Source organism: Mastigoproctus giganteus, chromosome 4, assembly GCF_048544385.1.
Source record: "Mastigoproctus giganteus isolate SK-2022 chromosome 4, ASM4854438v1, whole genome shotgun sequence".
In the NCBI taxonomy this organism is placed as follows: domain Eukaryota; kingdom Metazoa; phylum Arthropoda; class Arachnida; order Uropygi; family Thelyphonidae; genus Mastigoproctus; species Mastigoproctus giganteus.
Window position 1 is genome coordinate 101,348,935 of NC_143578.1, and position 18,937 is coordinate 101,367,871.

At 38.1% G+C, this 18,937-nt stretch overlaps 1 protein-coding gene across 4 annotated transcripts in view; it reads right to left on the reverse strand.

Moving 5' to 3' along the window:
* Positions 1-18,937, reverse strand: part of LOC150086955 (tyrosine-protein phosphatase 69D-like) — an 823,111-nt gene that overhangs the window by 6,803 nt on the left and 797,371 nt on the right. For all 4 annotated transcript variants that reach the window (XM_090371707.1, XM_090371706.1, XM_090371704.1 and 1 more), the window contains 2 exons: positions 12,538-12,698; positions 5,261-5,396 (listed from right to left, as the gene is read on the reverse strand). In XM_090371707.1, coding sequence (XP_090227833.1) covers positions 5,261-5,396; positions 12,538-12,698 — 297 coding nt within the window. The remainder of the gene's footprint in view (positions 1-5,260; positions 5,397-12,537; positions 12,699-18,937) is intronic.

Consider the following 18,937-nt stretch of genomic DNA (forward strand, 5'->3'; position numbering starts at 1 on the left):
AAACCACCTCCACTGAGTACAAAGGAGAGATCTAAGCTATTTTGACAGCAGAAGAAATTACAGCATGTGATGGAGTTGAACAAAGAAGCCAGAGAAGGTCCATCCACATCATCAGAGCCTTACATCTCCCCAGAAATGTTAGAAGTGAATTTGGAAGGAGTCATGGAAGTTGATACTGCAAATGAAAACGATGAAGAGTCCTTGAAGCCCCAGGCATAAACGAAAAGTGGAGAAGCTAAAACTGACTGCCAGAAATACTCCATCAAATCGTTCAACACGTAGCAGGCATAATACACAGCCAGAGCAGCAAAAGGATTTTAAGAAACACCGAAGCATCCACGCACAGTTTAAACATACATTCCTGGATAATTTAAACATACATTCCAAGACAAAGACCTTATACTAAAATAAACTGTGCAGTATATTCTGTAAGGATCTTTAGAAACAGTGTGTTCCATTAGCAACAAATATGAACAAATGAGTTTATCTCAGCACTGTAGAGCAACACTACATTTACAAACACACCATTAACTCCACATGGCATTAACAAAGTCTAATTTATATTTGTTTACAGTTATAATAAGCTTACCAACCAAAGTAATTCAGATGTTCCTTTGTGCAATTTCATTTAGAGAAAATAAAAGTCAGTTTTCTAGCTTTGAGTTCTATTGGAAAGAAAAATTAAACTTCCTTGTAGTCCGCTGTGTGTCTTTTATCAATTTTGTTTTTAGACTATTAGTATTATGAAAATAGGCTAAGAAATCTATGTTTATGAAGCACAAGTCTTAAAACATTATCATTTTATATTTACAGAAGAGCTTCAGTTCCATGGGGTTAAGCATAACTTCATGGTTTGCTTCTGTTGGAAAGCAAGAAGAATAAAACTGTATACCCTATAATGACAATGCATAACACATATCCTTATTTACCCCCACCCCACCTACAATTTTTTTTTTCTTTTTACAGTGAGACCATTATCTTTTGAATTATTTGTAATGTACAGACAAGCTTCTTACTTTTTTCATTACTGTTCATCTTTTTCTTTAAATAACAACTATTGTATTTCAGTTTCATTAGGAATTTTGCCAGCAAAGAAAAGGAGGTAATTATCCCATTATATAAGGCCAAATATTGAGTACTGCATATAAGTCTGAAAGCCTCATTTTAAGAAGGATGTGAATCTCTTGGAGCAGAGATAAGCAACCTAATCTGGTCAAGAACACAAAAGGTATTCTTACCATGAAAGACTTCATTTCTGCAAATTACAACACTTGGAATGTAGACATCTGCAAGGAGACTTGATTTTGATTGAAGTGTGTTTAAGACTAAGCATTAGCAAGGCATATGATTCAAGAAAGCAAGCTTATATAGCATCAGCCAAAAAAAAAAAAAAAAAAACACCCTTCCCATTTCACACATCCATTCACTCCAAAAAAGTTGTCTAGTTCTGCCTTGAACTTATTTAAGTTGCTGACCTCCAATACTGCAGATGAAAGTTTGTTCCAACTACAGACTATCCACTGGCTAAAGGCAAATTTTCGCACATTTATTCTACAATTGTCTTTCCTCAATTCGAATTTATGTCCCCTCAGGTGAATAATCTGAGCAAGAGGAAGAACCCCATTAGCATTGAGCTTGCTCAATCCATTCAAGGCCTTATACATGTCAATCAGATCACCTTACAGGTGCCTAGTCGCCAGACACTAATTTGCAAAACTTAAGCCTTTCTTCGTAACAGCAACCCTTTGTTCCATTCACTAATCTTGTTCCCTTTTCTGTATTCGTTCCAACAGCTCTACATCCTTCCTAAAATGTGGCCTCCAGACCTGTATACAGTACTCATGGTGTTGCCAGACTATTGCCTTATACAAGGGGATAATTACCCCTTTATCCCTGCTAGCAAAATTCCTGTATATCATTGACAAGACACCATGAGCTACTCGTGCAGCCTTTTTGCACTGTTCAGAAAACTTCATATCTGACTGCACAATTAACTCCAGGTCCTTTTCATTCTCCACTACCGAGTGTAGTACCACCAGTTGATACGGTGCTCTAGGGTTACTGCTACCCATATGAAGTACTTTACATTTGTCAATGTTAAACTTCAGTTGCCACCTCTCAGCCCATCTGCTCAACTTTTCCAGATCCTTTTGCAGTAGCATACTATCATTACTGTCATTAACAACCCTGCCAACCTTCGTATTGTCTGCAAACTTAGACATTAACCCTGATATACCTTCATCAATATCACTGATAAATACTGAAAACAACAATAGGCCCAACACTGAACCCTGGGGAACTCCACTAATAACATTAGTCTATGAAGAGCAGTGTCCATTGATAATCACTATCCTTTATCCATTGTAGCAACTTGTCCTTAATGCCATGCTGCTCCAATTTGTACCGTAGTCTTCCATGTGCCACGGTATCAAAAGATTTCCTGAAATCCAATTATATGATATCAAAATTATTCTTTGCATCCAATTCCTTTGTCACCACATCATAGTATCCAATCAAATTTGTCAGACAATACTTCTCCTTAACAAACCCATGCTGTGTCTGAATTATAACTGCAGTCTTGTCTAGATGATCCTGCATCACTTCCTTAACCAGTGGCGCCATTATTTTCTCTGGAATAGAAGTTAAAACTAACAGGTCTGTAATTACTCATGTCACCCTTTGATCCCCCTTTGTGAATTGGGGACACATTTTCACATCTCCAGTCCATGGGGACCTCCCCAGAGTCCAAGGAAGCTTTCTTAATTATGGCTGAGGGTTTGCTTACTTCCTTTGCTGCCTCTTTTAATATAACTGGATAGATCCCATCCACCCCACCTTTCTTATGTTTAACTTCAACAATTTCTCCTCCACTTTGCTCTCAGTTATTAAAAAATCATGTAGCTCCCTGTTAGAGTTTGATAAACTTCTGGCATTCCCCTTCTTAACAGATTGAGTAAACTAAATGCTGATAGCATCCTTACTCTTTTTCAGACCACGCTGATAAGGGGACTTAAATTTAAATAGAAAAATGGTCGCAGGATAGATGTGTGAATATTTGATTGTTGGAACAAACTATCATCTGATGTTGCGGAAGTGAGTAGTTTGAATAAAGTTAAGAAAGAATTAATCAAATTAGGGGAGAGGATGGACGGTTAGGTTGGGTAGTTTTGTTTGTTTTTTTTTTGTTTTTTTTTTTTTGTCTGATGCTGCATAAGCTTGCTTTATTTGCCACTACTAATATTAATATTAATTAATGTGTGTGCAAGCAGCTTCAAGAGACAAAATTATACAAGAGAAGATTCTACAAAATATACATTGCTTCTGTCACCACCTGCAATAGAAAAAATGATACAACTTGTAATGCTTATCACAGATTGAGATAATCTTTTACTTTTAAGTAGTGATTCTAGGCCATTCCAAAACAGGTCTTCATGATACAGCTGTTGTTTTTATAATCTGATTACTAGACTTTGGATGACATTTTTTAGCTATCTCAGCCATTCTCCTTCATCTCAATGAGTAAAATTACTTTTAAAAACTATTAATCTTGATGTTTTGCACACCAAAAATGAAACAGAGCTGATTCTAAGCATTTTTATATGGTTACCCATATGGCAAGCTGAAAAAAAAATTTTTACCTTTTTTTTTAAACTATTTAATTACCCCATATATTTATGGGGTAATTCAAAAGTAGCTTTACAACTTTGTAAGCTTATAACTGGTAATCCTTTATAAGCCACTGAATGAAAGCTGTGATCTAGAAGTTTTTATTAGTGACCACAAGATCTCAAAAGTCAGGCGTCTCCGTAGCCAGATGGGAAGGAGCAGCAGCAGTGCGTAGCACACGCTTCTTAATTAGACCAGTGTTTGAGCCCGTCACCACCAAATATGGAGGATGTGGAAAGGTCAGGGAATGACCACCGCATATCCCGGAGTAATATGGCCTTAGTTGCTAATGCTCCTAAAAACCAAATAACAAACAATCTCAAAAGTCAGTGTCCTATCATACCTGTACCAAAACACTGATTAAAAAATCATGATATTTGTAGTATTTGCAGTTTTAGTCTGCAATAGTTTTAGTCTGGTGTACTGAAAGTTGACAATTACCTTGACATTGCATTTCTAGCATTTTGAATAAAAACTAACCTCACATGTTTCACGGTTTAATCACTTACTCATGATCTTCCATTTTTTTTGGCATGTAGCAAAGAACAAACTGTATGTACAAAATTCATGTCTCAATCATAAATGGAATATCTTTCGGGAGGCTGTTTTCCACATGATGTGTGATAACTTCATTTAACTCCAGAGGCTCACATCTGGTGAGTATGGGCTTGGCACACCCAGGGTCCTGAGCTGGATATCATCATTCTTCTCTTTCTTGGTGATTTTCTTCTACCTCTCTCAGGGTAATACAGAATTTTTTTTTTTTTTTTTTGCCTTGTGCAGCATAAGCCTCAGGCTTCCTTGTACCATATGGCTAATAATAATAATTTTTATTTCAGGATGATCATTCAAAGAGAAAAATGTCCTGTGCTTGTTCTTCTTCATTGAAAGTAACTATTTTGTTGTTTATATTATGAGCATGCCAACTGCTCTCAAAACTTGTAATTACGAATGACCAAAACTTTAAAGTCATGGTTTTCATTCAGCTTTTGGGTATGTTTTACCAAGTACAAAGTATGCAAAGTTATAGGCTAGGTTTACAAAGTTGTGAAGCTACTTTTTAATTATTCATCATTTATATTTATGTTAAATTCATTATGGGGTTTAATACTTAATAAATATTAAGGGCTAAAGCCTCGGGCTATGGGAAAATTTAAAGACATATAAGTTAGTGCAAATGCATCATATCTATACTCAGGAGATACCACTACTGAGTATAGTTACTTGGAAAGAGAAAACTATTGTTACTTATTCTCAGTGGTGGTATCCATTGAGAATAAGTAACAATAGCCTTCTCTGTCAGAGAAGCATTACTTATTCAAAATATAATCAAATAAGCAACTTGTGAAGGTAGTCACAATATGAGATGTAATGAAATAATATCACTATAATAACTTTGGTTAATTTACTGCATATAGACATGATGATGCATTTGCACTAACTTATATGTCTATTCATTATGGAGTTACAAATAAAAAAAAAAATTTGTTGCTTAATTTAAAAAAAAATGCATTTATTGTATTTTTCGACTTCCAGTAAAAAGGCATTCACTTTGGTAAGGTATTGTTACTATAAATAAGAAAGGCATTCTTACCAGTGTTTGTATCATTCCAGGACGTTGAGAGCGTGTGTAACGAGCAGCTTGAAAAATGTCTACTCTTTCCTCTGTTTTTAGCTGATGAATTAAGACATTTAATGTTACAAATATACTGCTTCTGTCACCACCAGCACTAGAAATAGAAAGCAACTTGTAAAATATTTATCCCAGATGTGGAGAATCTTTTTACTTCATGTAACCAAAAGCCAGTGGTGAATCACAAAAATTTTAATAACCATTTCTAGAAAAATTATTTTTTTGAAACATTGAACTGTTATATAACCTCTCAAGCTCCATATGGCTTCTTGATTTTCACTCTGTTTTTTTAATTGTTTTGTATGCTTATATAAACAGAAAATGGATAAGTTAAAAAGTATTTATAAAATGGAAGCACAGGACATGCTAAGAAATCCATGGATAACATAGATGATGGAAACAAGAAACGTGGCTTCAGGCATCCACTGGGGGTGTTGGAACGTATCCCCCCCACGGATAAGGGGGGGACTACTACTCATCTGATCCAATTTCTAAGCTTGTTTCTCTCTTTTTTTTTTTTTTTTTTTTTTAATCTCACAACAAGGTCTTTTATGTTGCTTTGCACTTGGCGCTTAAACCATTTACGTAGATTTAATTGACAATCATATCAGTTAATTCAGCCATGGAGAGACTGTGTAAGGCATGGGGTATAATTTTTCTCAGTGTGGTCTGTGCTTGTTAACCAGAGACACTGTTTTAACAGAGATGGGATATAAGAAATAGAAGAGGTGCAAGAATATTTGCGGATGCTATGGAGGCAGTGTTAGGAGGGTAAGAAAAACTGTTAGCTTGTGGGATGCACAGACTAATACATTAACTACAGCTGCAGGCAGAGGTGGAAGAGATCCTTCCACTACTTCTATTTCAATTCTGAAGCCAGGAAAGCAAGGTGTTGGGATTTTAAGCACTGCTGTGGGTCATTGTGGAACAAGTAAATATATGAGCTGTTTTAAGGTAACTAAGTGTAAGAACAAGATATATACTTGCATATACACTAATGCTCAGAGGTAATAAATAAATTTGGTGAATTTGAAGTACAGTAATGCCAAATGCAGACATTGTAGGCATATCAGAAACATGGTGTCACTCAGACTTAAGTGTGCAGAATTTGAATATGCTGAGTACAATGTGTACATAAAGGACAGATGGGAGATGAGGGATTAGGAGCTATGCTCTTAGTTAAGAAGCATATTAAATCTAGGGAAGTGCATACAGTCGACATGGTGGCCAATGCAATGTTGAGTCAGTTTGGTGTGACATAAGCACTGGAAAAACGAAAATGAGAGTACGAGTGTCTTATAGCTTAATGACTGTGATGAGTATAATAAACAACTATACATAGAAATAGAGTGGGCCAGTAAATCAGAATGTTTAATAATGGGGGATTTTAAATTTCCAGATATTGACCTGGAACTGGTGGGTTGGTCATTCTAACACTAGCAAGGCTTTTGTGGATTTATTGCATGAGTGTTTTCTAGAGCATCATGTTAGAGAGGTAACAAGAGGAAGCAATACTCTTAATCGGATTATCAGCAGCAGTTTTTCATACATTAAGAATCTGCAGGTTAAAGACCCACGGAGTGGCAGTGATCACAACATACTGATGTGAGATTTACTTAAATACGTAACTATTGTTAAGAGTAAAGGGAAAGGCTTTTGCTTTCATAAGAAGACTGCAGTGGTCTCAGGCAGTTTTTAAATTCTATGCAGTGGGACCAACTGATGATGTTACCAATAATAAATGCTAAATGGGAAGCATTTAGGGAAGTAATCGTGGAAGCCACCAGGCTTTTCATACTAACTAAGAAATATTGTTCAAGGCTTAGACATAATGGTTGTCAGATGAACTGATGAGACTTGTAGCAGAGAATGAAAATGCATGGGATGCATATAAATTACCAGGTGGGATGCATATAAACTAGCCTGCAGTCAAGTTACAAAGGAGGTTATGCAATCTACGGCAGATTATGAAAGTCTTTGGTGAAGGATGCAAAGAAAAACAGCAGAGATGTCTTTTATTTACAATGATGAGCCAAAACATTATGACCACCTACCTAATATGATGTTGTTCCTCCACGTGCAGCCAAAACAGCTCACACCTGGTGAGGCATGGATGTTACAAAATTTCTAAATGTGTCTTGTGGTACCAGGTACCAACACGTAACCAGCAGATCCTTTAATTCCTGTAAGGTCCATGGTTGAGATGCTGCAGATCGGAGATGCTGTTCCTACACAAATCAAAGATGCTCGATGGGATTGATGTCTAGGGAATTTGGAATCCAGGGCAATACCTAGAAGTCTTCCTCATGTTCCCCGAACCAGTCTCGAACAATCCGGGCGGTGTGGCATGGCGCATTATCCTGCTGAAAGATGGCACCGCCAGAGGGGAAGACTGATGATGTTTAGGTAGGTGGTAGATGTCAGAGGGCCTGGCACATGGATGACTGGACCCAGGGTATCCCAGCAGAACAAATTTTGCCCAAAGCACGACACTGCTGCCACCAGCTTGTTTTCGTCCCACAGTGCATGCAGGCACCATCACTTCCCCAGGTAAACGACACACGCGTACCTGGCCATCCACATGGTGCAAAAGGAAATATGATTCATCGGACCAGACAACCTTCTTCCAATCACTCAAGGTCCAGTTTCAATGCTTGCATGCCCATTGTAGGTGCTGTTGCCAGTGAACCGTGGTTAGTATGGCACTTGGAGTGGCCTGCGACTTTGCAGCCCCATTTTCAGCAGGGTTTGATGGATATACTGTGTGTTGTGACATTACTCCCATCACTAGCATTCCAATTACCACCGAGTTGTGCCACAGTTGCCCTTCTGTTGCCACGTACCATCCGGGAGAGCCTTTGCTCACCTCAAGCATCGATGAGCCGTGGTTGTCCAACACCTCGCCGGCAGTTTGTGGGTTTTCCCTCGGACCACTTTTGGTAGGTACTAACCATGTCTGACCATGAACATCCCACCAGCCATGCTGTTTCGGATATGCTCTGACCCAGTCGTCTGGCCATTACAATTTGGCCTTTGTCAAACACGCTTAAGTCTGCTGCCTTTCCCACCTGAAGAACAAGAATAACACTAATTAATGGAGTTCAGTATCAGGTGTTTTTTATACCATGTCTTGACCCACGCACGCACCACAGTTCACCTGCAGTTGCTTCAGTTTGCATAATGACTTGCTGGTCATAATGTTTTAACTCATCAGTGTATATAAAAACTAGAGGGAAGGGAATGAATCACAGTGGTCCACTTCATATCAATGGTTTAACTGTTGATGATCCTGATCCTGCTCAGTTTTCTGACACTGAATAGGTATTCTGCATCTACATTCATATATGAGGAATTCTTTAGGGAATGCCTTGGTGGGGGGACAGGAGACCAAGATATGGCCAAACAAACTGGAAGAACTCACAGAGGGTAGAAAGGTACATGCAGCTGAGGTTCAACCTCAGCTAAGAAATAGCAGTAAGCTGAGGGTCACAGGAGTGCAATGATGAGAGACAGAATAGGAATGTAAGGGACAAAAGTGAAAAGTCACTGCCTGCATGAGTGCAAGAAGTTTAAGCAGTGTGACTGAGCTGAGTGACTCATTGAGTGACTGAGTGTGAGAGGGCGTAATCCCTGTGAGAAACTGAAGTTGTGGTGAAAGAGAGTGGCTGAGTGTTATGGTGAACGGGAATGACTGTACGTTGTGTGTGAAAGTGAGTGCCTGAGTGTTATGGTGAGTGGGAATGACAATGACTGATTGCTGTGGTGAATATAAGTGGCTGCCAGGATAATGTGTGAATATTAACACTTTCAGTTACTCACACTTAGATGTACTCTAATATATATAAGATAATAATTTGAATTTTTGTCCTTAATTTTACTAATACATTAAAGTACCCACTGCATACCTCCCTGGTGTGTGAGAGATGATGGATGACAGTTAAAAAAAAATTGAAAACATAAGAAAAAATTATAAAATCTGAGGGAATACAGAGTGAATAAGTGTTACTAATTACTGCATGTCTCTTCCAGCCTCCTTACCAAACAGACCGATGGCCATGTAGACTATTAGTGGCCTCATGGTCATCCAAGCAGACACCATGCTGTAGCTTTTTAGCCAGCATGGTGTGGTATGCAGACACTGGCCATTAGGGTTAGACCCCTGACCAGTGTGGGACAGAGTTGCTAACAGGTGCTCTGATATAGGGATTCCTTTCCTTATGTTCTTTTCCTGCTACCACTTGGGGTGGCTGTTTTCTTCTCCCAAATACCCTCTCCTACCCTGGTTGGCCCCTAACCCCATTTTTGCCTGGTAGTTCACCCCACTACCATCTTTTAACTTCCACCCCTGGACCAGGATGGGCATCCTGTACCGGGGGGGGGGTTCCATTTATCATCTCCTCTTTAAACTAGGTGGGCACCTCCACTACTGTCCCTCTCTGTTCTCCTACCTCTTTTATCTTACCCTCTTCCTATCCCCCAATATTCCTTTACAATTTCACTTTTTTTTTTTTTTGGCTCTCACTGCTGTATGCTTTGGTTACCCCAGGGTTTGCCCTGCCAGAGTTAACACTCCCTACTGCCCGACTTGCCTCGTAGTGGCACCAGACGGTAAACTAGATGTTTTTGTGTCATAATGCAGGCCCCTAAGTTAAGAGGTTGGATTAACAACAGAACCCTCACTAACACACACACTAATCTACACCAGCTGGCCTTTACAGTGTATGTATTCATTAAATAGGGAGTTGGGGAACCCCCAGAGCCACATTATAAATAACACTATGATCGTTCTCATAGGCAGGTTGGAAAGTGAGTACATGCCTATTTCAACATGACTCCATCCATATTGTAATGCCTTTAATCTAGATAAGATTATTTATTATTGTTTTATCTACTCAGTTGAATCCTGTGCTTTTTCAGAATCATGAATGGGAAGAAAGAGTTGAGGATTGGGAAGCTAGAAGAAAATTACAGGTCACAGAAACCAGGTGAAAGGAACAGAAATGAAGATTATCCTGTGAAAGTTGTTAAAGCCATGCACTGTGTGAGGGTTGTGAAGCCAGAAGAAACTCATTTACTCAATCTCCAGGGAAGCTTACCCACCTACCTTTAACTCATCCACAGTACTAACCTACTACTAACTTCTTTCAATAAAAACTATAGCACAGACTTCAAACTGAACATCAGAAGATGTGCATTATCCAGACAGCATCCATTAATGATCTCTACTTTTGGAAAAACCTCCCCCCACGTGTATGTCCTAAAAAAAATGCAACTTACAGAAATGAAGGTAAAGTGCAAACATTTGAGACACAGTACCCTGGCAAACCTTTAGCAAGAAAGTCATTGATACTAATGTACAGTTGCTTAAAAGCAAAATGAAATGGAATTATTCAATGATTTGAACTCTCATTTCATTTATTGCAAAACCACGTTCATTGTACAGCCACTCCCCAACTTATGTACGGATTGCATTCCACGGAACTGTAGTAAGTTGAATTTTAATAAGTCAGAATTTCCTTAAAGGCTTATGCAGAATCTACAACTATGTGCACTGAATTTAATTGAAGCAGAAAAGAAATGTTAGACGAACATGTAAACAGAATTATTTATTCAATTTTTTTATCTCATGTGCAGGAATAATTTCAGAGGTGTACAAAATTACAAAAGTGTGCAATTACAAAAATTTTACTTTAATGTTGTGGAAACCAGTGCGATGATTGAACCTATTAAACCATCTGTTGCTTGCCACAAACTTGGCTTGGGGTTCACCATATGTATCCTTAATATCTTCATAAATACTTCTTGCTTTTGCTTGAATGGCCATTAGGCTCAGGGACACTTGCTTCTGAATCCGATTTTCCATCCATATTATTAATAGCTTTTTCATCTCCGATATAGCACCTAAACACTGTTTTGTGATCACTATTGATCTTAAATGCATTGATCCTTTAGCACATTCTTTTTTACATGCATTGTCCTTTAAAACAGTATTCACTATTGAAGCAGCAAAATCTAATTCGTACTTCTTAATTATTTTCACCTTCATTTCTAAATCAATTTGGTTTCATTTCCTAGCACTGCCACCACTTCCACTTTCCGCTGGTCGCTTTCCCTTCATCATAATAATGTAAAAATCCACACAATTCCAGTTATCGATAAATGCAATAAGATCGAGTTTACTACCCATTTATAATGAATTGCACTAACCGAAAAGCTCAATAACCTGGAGTGTACAAATTGTTTTATGGTCGTGACCTCCAGAAAGGTGCTCTAGAAAAATATCACAAAGGCGTTCAAAATTGATTCTATTAACGGAACATATGATAATGATGAAAGTAGTGCATTCTCCGGCTGGACTGTGAAGCCCTTCATCTCAGCCAATAGTAGCATTTGTAAATGTGTTGGATGTTTTGTTTATGCATCCTTTAGTTAAAAGTGATTTTTGTGTTGTGCTTATTTGACATATAAAACTAATACAATTTTCATTATAAAAATTACCTTCTGAAGAGTTAAATAGCTTAGTTATATTGCGAAAATTTCAAATTCTGAGGCCTTGGAACAAATTACAAAAAAAAAAAAAAAAAACAATGTGTTATTGGGTTCAATTATGATATTTTCACAGTACTTCCATTTATTCTTACGGGATGCAAAATATGTTTCTATATTTTTTTTCGGTTTGCACCAGCCGACAAAAACTTATGTAAAGTCAAATTTACGTAAGTCGGGGAGTGCCTGTATTCAGATATTTGTAAACTCTGAATTCTCATACCAGATTATTCCACTTATTAAGACTTTTTCCAGTGTGGGTTGAAATGTGGAATTTTTTATTCCTTAAACAGTAAACTGGCTCTATGATAGCATTAGAACATCCACCTTGTGATTCTTTTCTCCCAAGTTATATTTTTTTAACCATGAGGAGGGGGAGAAGATTGTTTCAAAGATGCTGATGAAGTGCAAGTGGCAAGTGGATCATTTCCAACAACATTAAAAAGGAAAGCAAAATATATTCTTGATCAAGAACATTATTTTTGAAGAAAAATTTATTTAAAGGTATATATACTCTATATTCATTTAAAAAAATAAATAAATAAAGTAAATAATTTTGGAAACCTTTTGTATGTACTACTTATAAAATAATCTCACTTGAAAATTAAAAATAAATATAAAAAAAATGCTAAGTTTCTTAAAACTCCTAAAAATACTGCAGTCTAAAAATTAATAGTTATGTGTTTGCATACCTGCAGTGGACAGTTACTGGACCACTGGTGCTTTGCTCATCTTCATTCTGTTCAACATCCTCAATCAAAGTGATGAGACCAGTAATATTATCTGGTACAATACTTGCTAGTGAAGACCACTCAAGTAATTGAAATTGTGTGACTGCATGTTCATCACCAGCCTACAAGTGGAAAATAATAATACTTGGTATTGAGGAAATTCCATATAAAATTTGAAATTCAAATCACTTTTGCTTGTCTGTCTAAATGGAAACAAAAGCTTATTGACTTTATGCAGAAGTTTTCTTTTTTAATGATCTGGCTAGTGCACCAAATTCAAATCCATTAGCAGGTGCTGGTAAATTTTATATGCCAATTAGTTTTTTTTGAGGAGGAAAAAAGATAAGAAATAGCTTAAAATGAGAAACTTTTAAAATATTATTCTTAATTCGGACAGTATATCATATAAGATCAGAAAATATCATTATGAACAGCTGTATTGTTATGAGTATCAAAATAATAATAATAATAAATAAATGATAATTATAATTCCCAACCAACTGTACTGTCAAACTTCAGGGCTTTAAGCAGTAAAAAAAAAAAAAAAAAAAAAAAAAAAGGCAACTAAAACTCCATATTAAATTTCCTTAGTAATGGTGCTTTTTGATATACATGGTGCTGCAAAGATTTTTTTATGGCTCCAATTAAAACAAATTAATGATGAAGACTGAAAAGAATACTGAAATTCACACTGATGTGATTCTAATCAGTATTTAAATATTTAAGTTTTTCTGTTTTTTGGTGAACAGAATAAACCAAGTAACAGCTATATTACCAAGTGTATAGTCTTGTATAGCATAACTATTTGTGAATATATTTTTTTAACTAGTCAATTATGTAGTTTCTTAAAGGTAATGAGCAATTTTCCCATTGCTAGTAAATATTTTTTGAAACCACAGTGTTTTTATATTAGGTTAATTACATTATCGGATTTATTACATGCTAAGTGTTTCCGTTTGTATTGTGATATTAGCATTAGTTGAGGCATATAATGCAAGAAAGCAAGCTTATACAGCATTGGCCAAAGAAAAAAAAAAAAAAACGCTTCCCATTTCACCCATCCAGTCACTGCAAATGTTTGTCTAGTTCAGCCTTAAATTTATTTAAGCTATCAACTTCCACAACAACAGATGGAAGTCTGTTCCAGCAATCAACTACCCATTGGGTAAAGGCAAACTTCCGCACATCTATTCTATAACTGTCTTTACTCAATTTGAATCTATGCCCCTTAGGTTCTTAGTCTCAGCAAGCAGAAGTATCCCGTCAGCATTGAGCCTGCTCAAACCATTCAAGGCCTTATACACCTCAATCAGATCACCTCACAGGTGCCTAGTCTCCAGATGCTGCAACTTGCAGAAATTAAGCCTTTCTTCATAAGCACCCCCTTTGTTCCTCTCACCAATCTTGTTGCCCTTCTTGTACTCATTCTAGCAACTCTACATCCTTCCTAAAATGAGACCTCCAGACATGTATACAGTACTCAAGGTGTGGCCTGACCACTGCCTTATACAGACGGATAATCATCTCCTTGTCTCTGCTAGCAGAATTCTTATATCATTCACAAAACTCCATGACCTGCTCTGGTGCCCATCTGCACTGCTCTGAGAACTTCATATCTGACTGCAGAATTACCCCCAGGTCTTTTTCATTCTCCACCTCCATGAGTGTAGTACCACAGAGTTGGTACGTTTCTCTTGGGTTATTGCTACCCATATACAGTACTTTGCATTTGTCAATGTTAAACTTCAGTTGCCACTTCTCAGCCCATCTGCCTAACTTTTTTAGATCCTGTTGCGGTAGCGTACTGTCTTTACTGTCATTAACAACCCTGCCAACCTTTGTATCATCTGCAAAATTGGACATTAAGCCTGATATACCTTCATCGATATATTTGATAAATACACAGAACAACAATGGGCCCAGCACCGAACCCTGGGAGACTCTGCTAATAACATTAGTCCACAAAGAGCAGAGCCCATTTATTTCCACTCTCTGCTGTCTCCCACTCAACCATCCCTTTATCCATTGCAGTAACTTGCCCTTAATGTCATACCGCTCTAATTTGTACAGCAGTCTTCCACGTGGAACAGTATCAAAAACTTTCCTGAAATCCAAGTATATGATATCAAAATTATTTTTAGCATCCAGTTCCTTCATGACCACATCGTAGTATCCAAATTGGTCAGACAAGATTTCCACTTAAAAAACCCATGCTGTGTCTGAACTACTGCTGCTGTCTTGTCTAGGTGATCCTGTATCACCTCTTTAACCAGCAACTCCATTATTTTCTCTGGAACAGAAGTTAAACTAACAGGTCTATAATTATTTGTGTCACCCTTTGAACCCCCTTTGTGAATTGGGGATACATTTGCACATCTTCAGTCCATTGGGATCTCCTCTGACTCTAAGGATGCTCTCATAATTATGGCTAAGGGTTTGTTTACTTCCCTTGCTGCCTCCTTCATTATAACTGGATAGATTCCATCTGCCCCAGGTGCCTTTTTTATGTTTAACTTCAACAATTTCTCCTTCACTTTGCTCTCTGTTATTACAAATCACTTAGCTCCCTGTTAGAGTTTGATAAACTTCTGGCATTCCCCTCCTTGAACAATTCCTCATGTGTGAATGTACAAAGGGTACTAGGAAAGTTTTGCAATATGACGCAACAATGAATCACAGGAAGCTGCTTTGTTGCTGCATGTTGAGACATGTTCATACGTGCATAGTAGCTGCCGCGCCAAGTCGATGGGCTCAGTAATTCATTAGTAGTGAGAGTGTAAAGTGCTTGCGATGGCATCGTGGTCACGAAATGAGATAAGGACAGTTTTGCGGTATAATTTCGTGCGTGGTTTAACCATAGACCAGTGCTTTAGAAGAAATGACTCTTGCACTAGATGATGATTGTCCACATCGTACAACGATATTCAGGTGGTATAGAGAATTCCAAAGGGGAAATTTCACTCTGGAGAGTTCTGAGAGGCCGGGAAGGCCACGAACGTCAGTTATGGAGGAAAACGTTACTGCTGTGAGGAAAATGCTTGACGAAAACAGACGAGTGACCTACCAACAGATAGAGGATACTTTGGGCCTAAATGCACCAGTAATTCGTTCGATTCTGCAAGATCATTTGCACGTGAAGAAACTTCGTTCTCTCTGGGTGCCGCATCAACTGACTGAAGTGCAGATGACACGACGTGTGACTTGGTGCCGGGAGATGTTAAAAAAGTTTGATAAGGGACAATCTCGGTATGTGAACAACATCGTGACAGGTGACGAGACTTGGCTGTACTATTACGATCTGCCGACCAAGGCTCAAAACAAAGTTTGGGTCTTTGATGATGACGACACACCCGTAATTGTCAGAAAATCCCGATCTGTAAAGAAGAAAATGATAGCTGTATTTTTCAAATCGAGTGGAATTGTGGAACCTGTCGTTTTGGACACGCAGAAGACAGTCACAGCTAAGTGGTATACTGAACAATGCCTGCCTAAAGTCATTGAATCTATGAAGAACCTGCGGCCAAAGTCAAGAATGGACACCTGGTACCTCCATCACGATAATGTTGCAGCTCACCGCGCCAAAGCTTGCACCGAATATTTGACCACGACAGGACTGAAACTTCTCGAGCACCCTCCCTACAGTCCAGACCTTGCTCCCTGCGACTTTGCACTGTTCCCGCATGTGAAAATGAAGCTAAAAAGGGAGGCGGTTTTTCAGTTATGAGGACCTTCTACGGGCTTGGGACAACGGGTGTGCTTTACTCCCTAGTGAAACTTGGCAGAACTGGTTTAAAGATTGGTTTCGGAGGATGGAGAGGTGTATTGAATGTAGAGGAAATTACTTTGAAAAAATTAAATAAACAAAGCTGTATTGCAAAACTTTCCTAGTACCCTTTGTAGATGCAAAATAATCATTCAGTTTATGCGTGTCCTACTTGAGTAGGATCATCAATAGTTAAACTATCTATGTTAAGTGGACCAATCTGATTCATCCCCTTCCTTCTAGAGTTTACATAAGTAAAGAACTGTTTGCTGTTTTTCTTTGTGTCCTTTGCCAAAGATTTCTCATAATCTGCCTTCACCTGCCTAACCTTCTTTGTGACTTGATTACAGTCTAGCTTATATCTGTCATAGGCTTCTGTGTCGCCTGATAATTTATATGCATCCCATGCATTTTTCTTCTCTGCCATGAGCCTCATTAATTCATCCGACATCCATTTAGGCCTGAACCTTGAACAGTATTTCTTAGTTGGTATGAATAGCCTAGAAGCCTCCAAGATTAGGTCCCTGAAGGCTTCCCATTTAGAATTCACCATTGGTAACATCATCAGTTGATCCCACTCTATGGAATTTAAAAATTGTCTGAGACCTCTGTAGTCACCTTTACGAAAACAAAAACCCTTCCCTTTACCCTTGATCATAATTACATCTTTAAGTAAATCCCACATCAGTACACTGTGATCACTGTCACCTAGTGGTTCCTATATCTGCAAATTCCTAATGCCCGCATCATCATTGCTGATAATCAGATCAAGAGTATTACTCCCTCTGGTTGTCCCTTGAACATGTTGCTGTAGAAAATAATCCTTCAATAAATTCACAAAAGTCTTGCTAACATGTGAGTGACCAATCCACAAGTTTCAGTCAATATCTGTAAAGTTAAAATCCTCCATTACAAGACATTCTGATTTACTGGCCCATTCTCTTTCTCTGCACAACTGTTAATTGTATTCATCAGTGTCATTAGGCCTATAACTTACTCCTACTCTCATTTTCCATTTCCCAGCGTTTATGTCACATCAAACAGATTCAACATTGCACTGTCTGCCAGTGTCAACTGGATGCACTTCCTTAGATTTTATTTGTTTCTTAACTAATAGCATAACCCCTCCTCCCTTCCTACTCTGTCTGTCCTTTCTGTACACATTGTACTGCCCAAATTCCAATTCTGCACTGCTTATATCTTCTGTGTGACACCATGTCTCTGATATCCCCACAATATCTGCCTTTGATGTCTTCATCACCACTTCAAATTCATCAATTTTCTTTACTATACTTCTAGAATTAGTGTACATGCAAGTATACATGCACTTGTTCTTACTCTTAGTTACCCTAACACAGCCCATGTATTTACTTGTTCCATTATGACTCACAGCAACTCTTGAAATCCCTAGCAACTTGCTTTCTAGGCACATTACAATAGAAGCAGTGTAAGAATCACTTTCGCTTCTGCTTGTGGCTACTGTTAATCTTTTAGTCTATGAATCCCCCCCCCAAACTAGCAGTTTTCCGACCCATCTAAGACTGCCTCGATAGCATCAGCAAATATTTTTGCACCCTTTCTATTTAAGTGTATCCCAATCACTGTAGAAGCAGTCTCTCCTGTTAGCAAGCACAGACCACGCTGAAAAAAATTCTACCCCGTTTGCCTTGCACAATCTCTCTCCAGGGCCGAATTGATTGACAAGGCTCTCATCATATACTCCCTCCTATTGTGTCTGGGTAGAATTGCAGACACTTTCAAATTTAACCCTAACTCACGATTTTTTTTCAGCATTGACCTGTACTTGTTAAGTAAATCTGCAGATCTCTTACTCCTAAGGTCATTATTGCCAACGTGTACAACAATATCACCTTTTGTGCCTTTAAAAGATGATATCTGCTTTGCAACGTCATCAACTTTTGCCCCTGGCAGACATACCCTGGTCCTGTCCACCTATCCTTTTTGCATACTATATTCCCTGACTCCCGACAATAGAGTCACCTACAATAACTAGTTCTTGTGGGAACAGCGCATTCTACCTTGGAGATTGCTGCTGTGTTGCCTGATGCACAGGAGTGAGCTCTGGGATTGAGTTGGGCAGCTGAGAGCTTGATGGGGTCCTCATATTAATTTCTTTGAGGGCATTTACCCTACACCTGAAACTCTCATAGATGACCATCAGAACGATGAGTTGGCACTTAATTTCTTCACAGTCTCTGCACCTAGCACACACAAAGACATTCTCTTTAGCTAGATCATGTCCTGTTCTAGACAGCTCTGCAAACAATTCACATTTCATGCACTGTTTTAGACAAGCGTGAAAGAATCGCCCCCTTCAGTTCTCCCATGAGCCACAGCACTCCGGCTATTCTGTGAACATTGCTATGCTGCTCTAGTCTGAGTCATGATTCCGTTTATGTATAATTTAATTAACAATGAAATTTAATAAGATTAATAAATTTTGTTGATAATTCTATATTAATCTAACAGATTTCTAATACACTGCTATCTAGTATTATGCTATCTAGTATTTCGCTATCTAGTTTTATGTTATACCTTACGGTATTCTGTATTGTATAACAATGGCGGCAAATTACA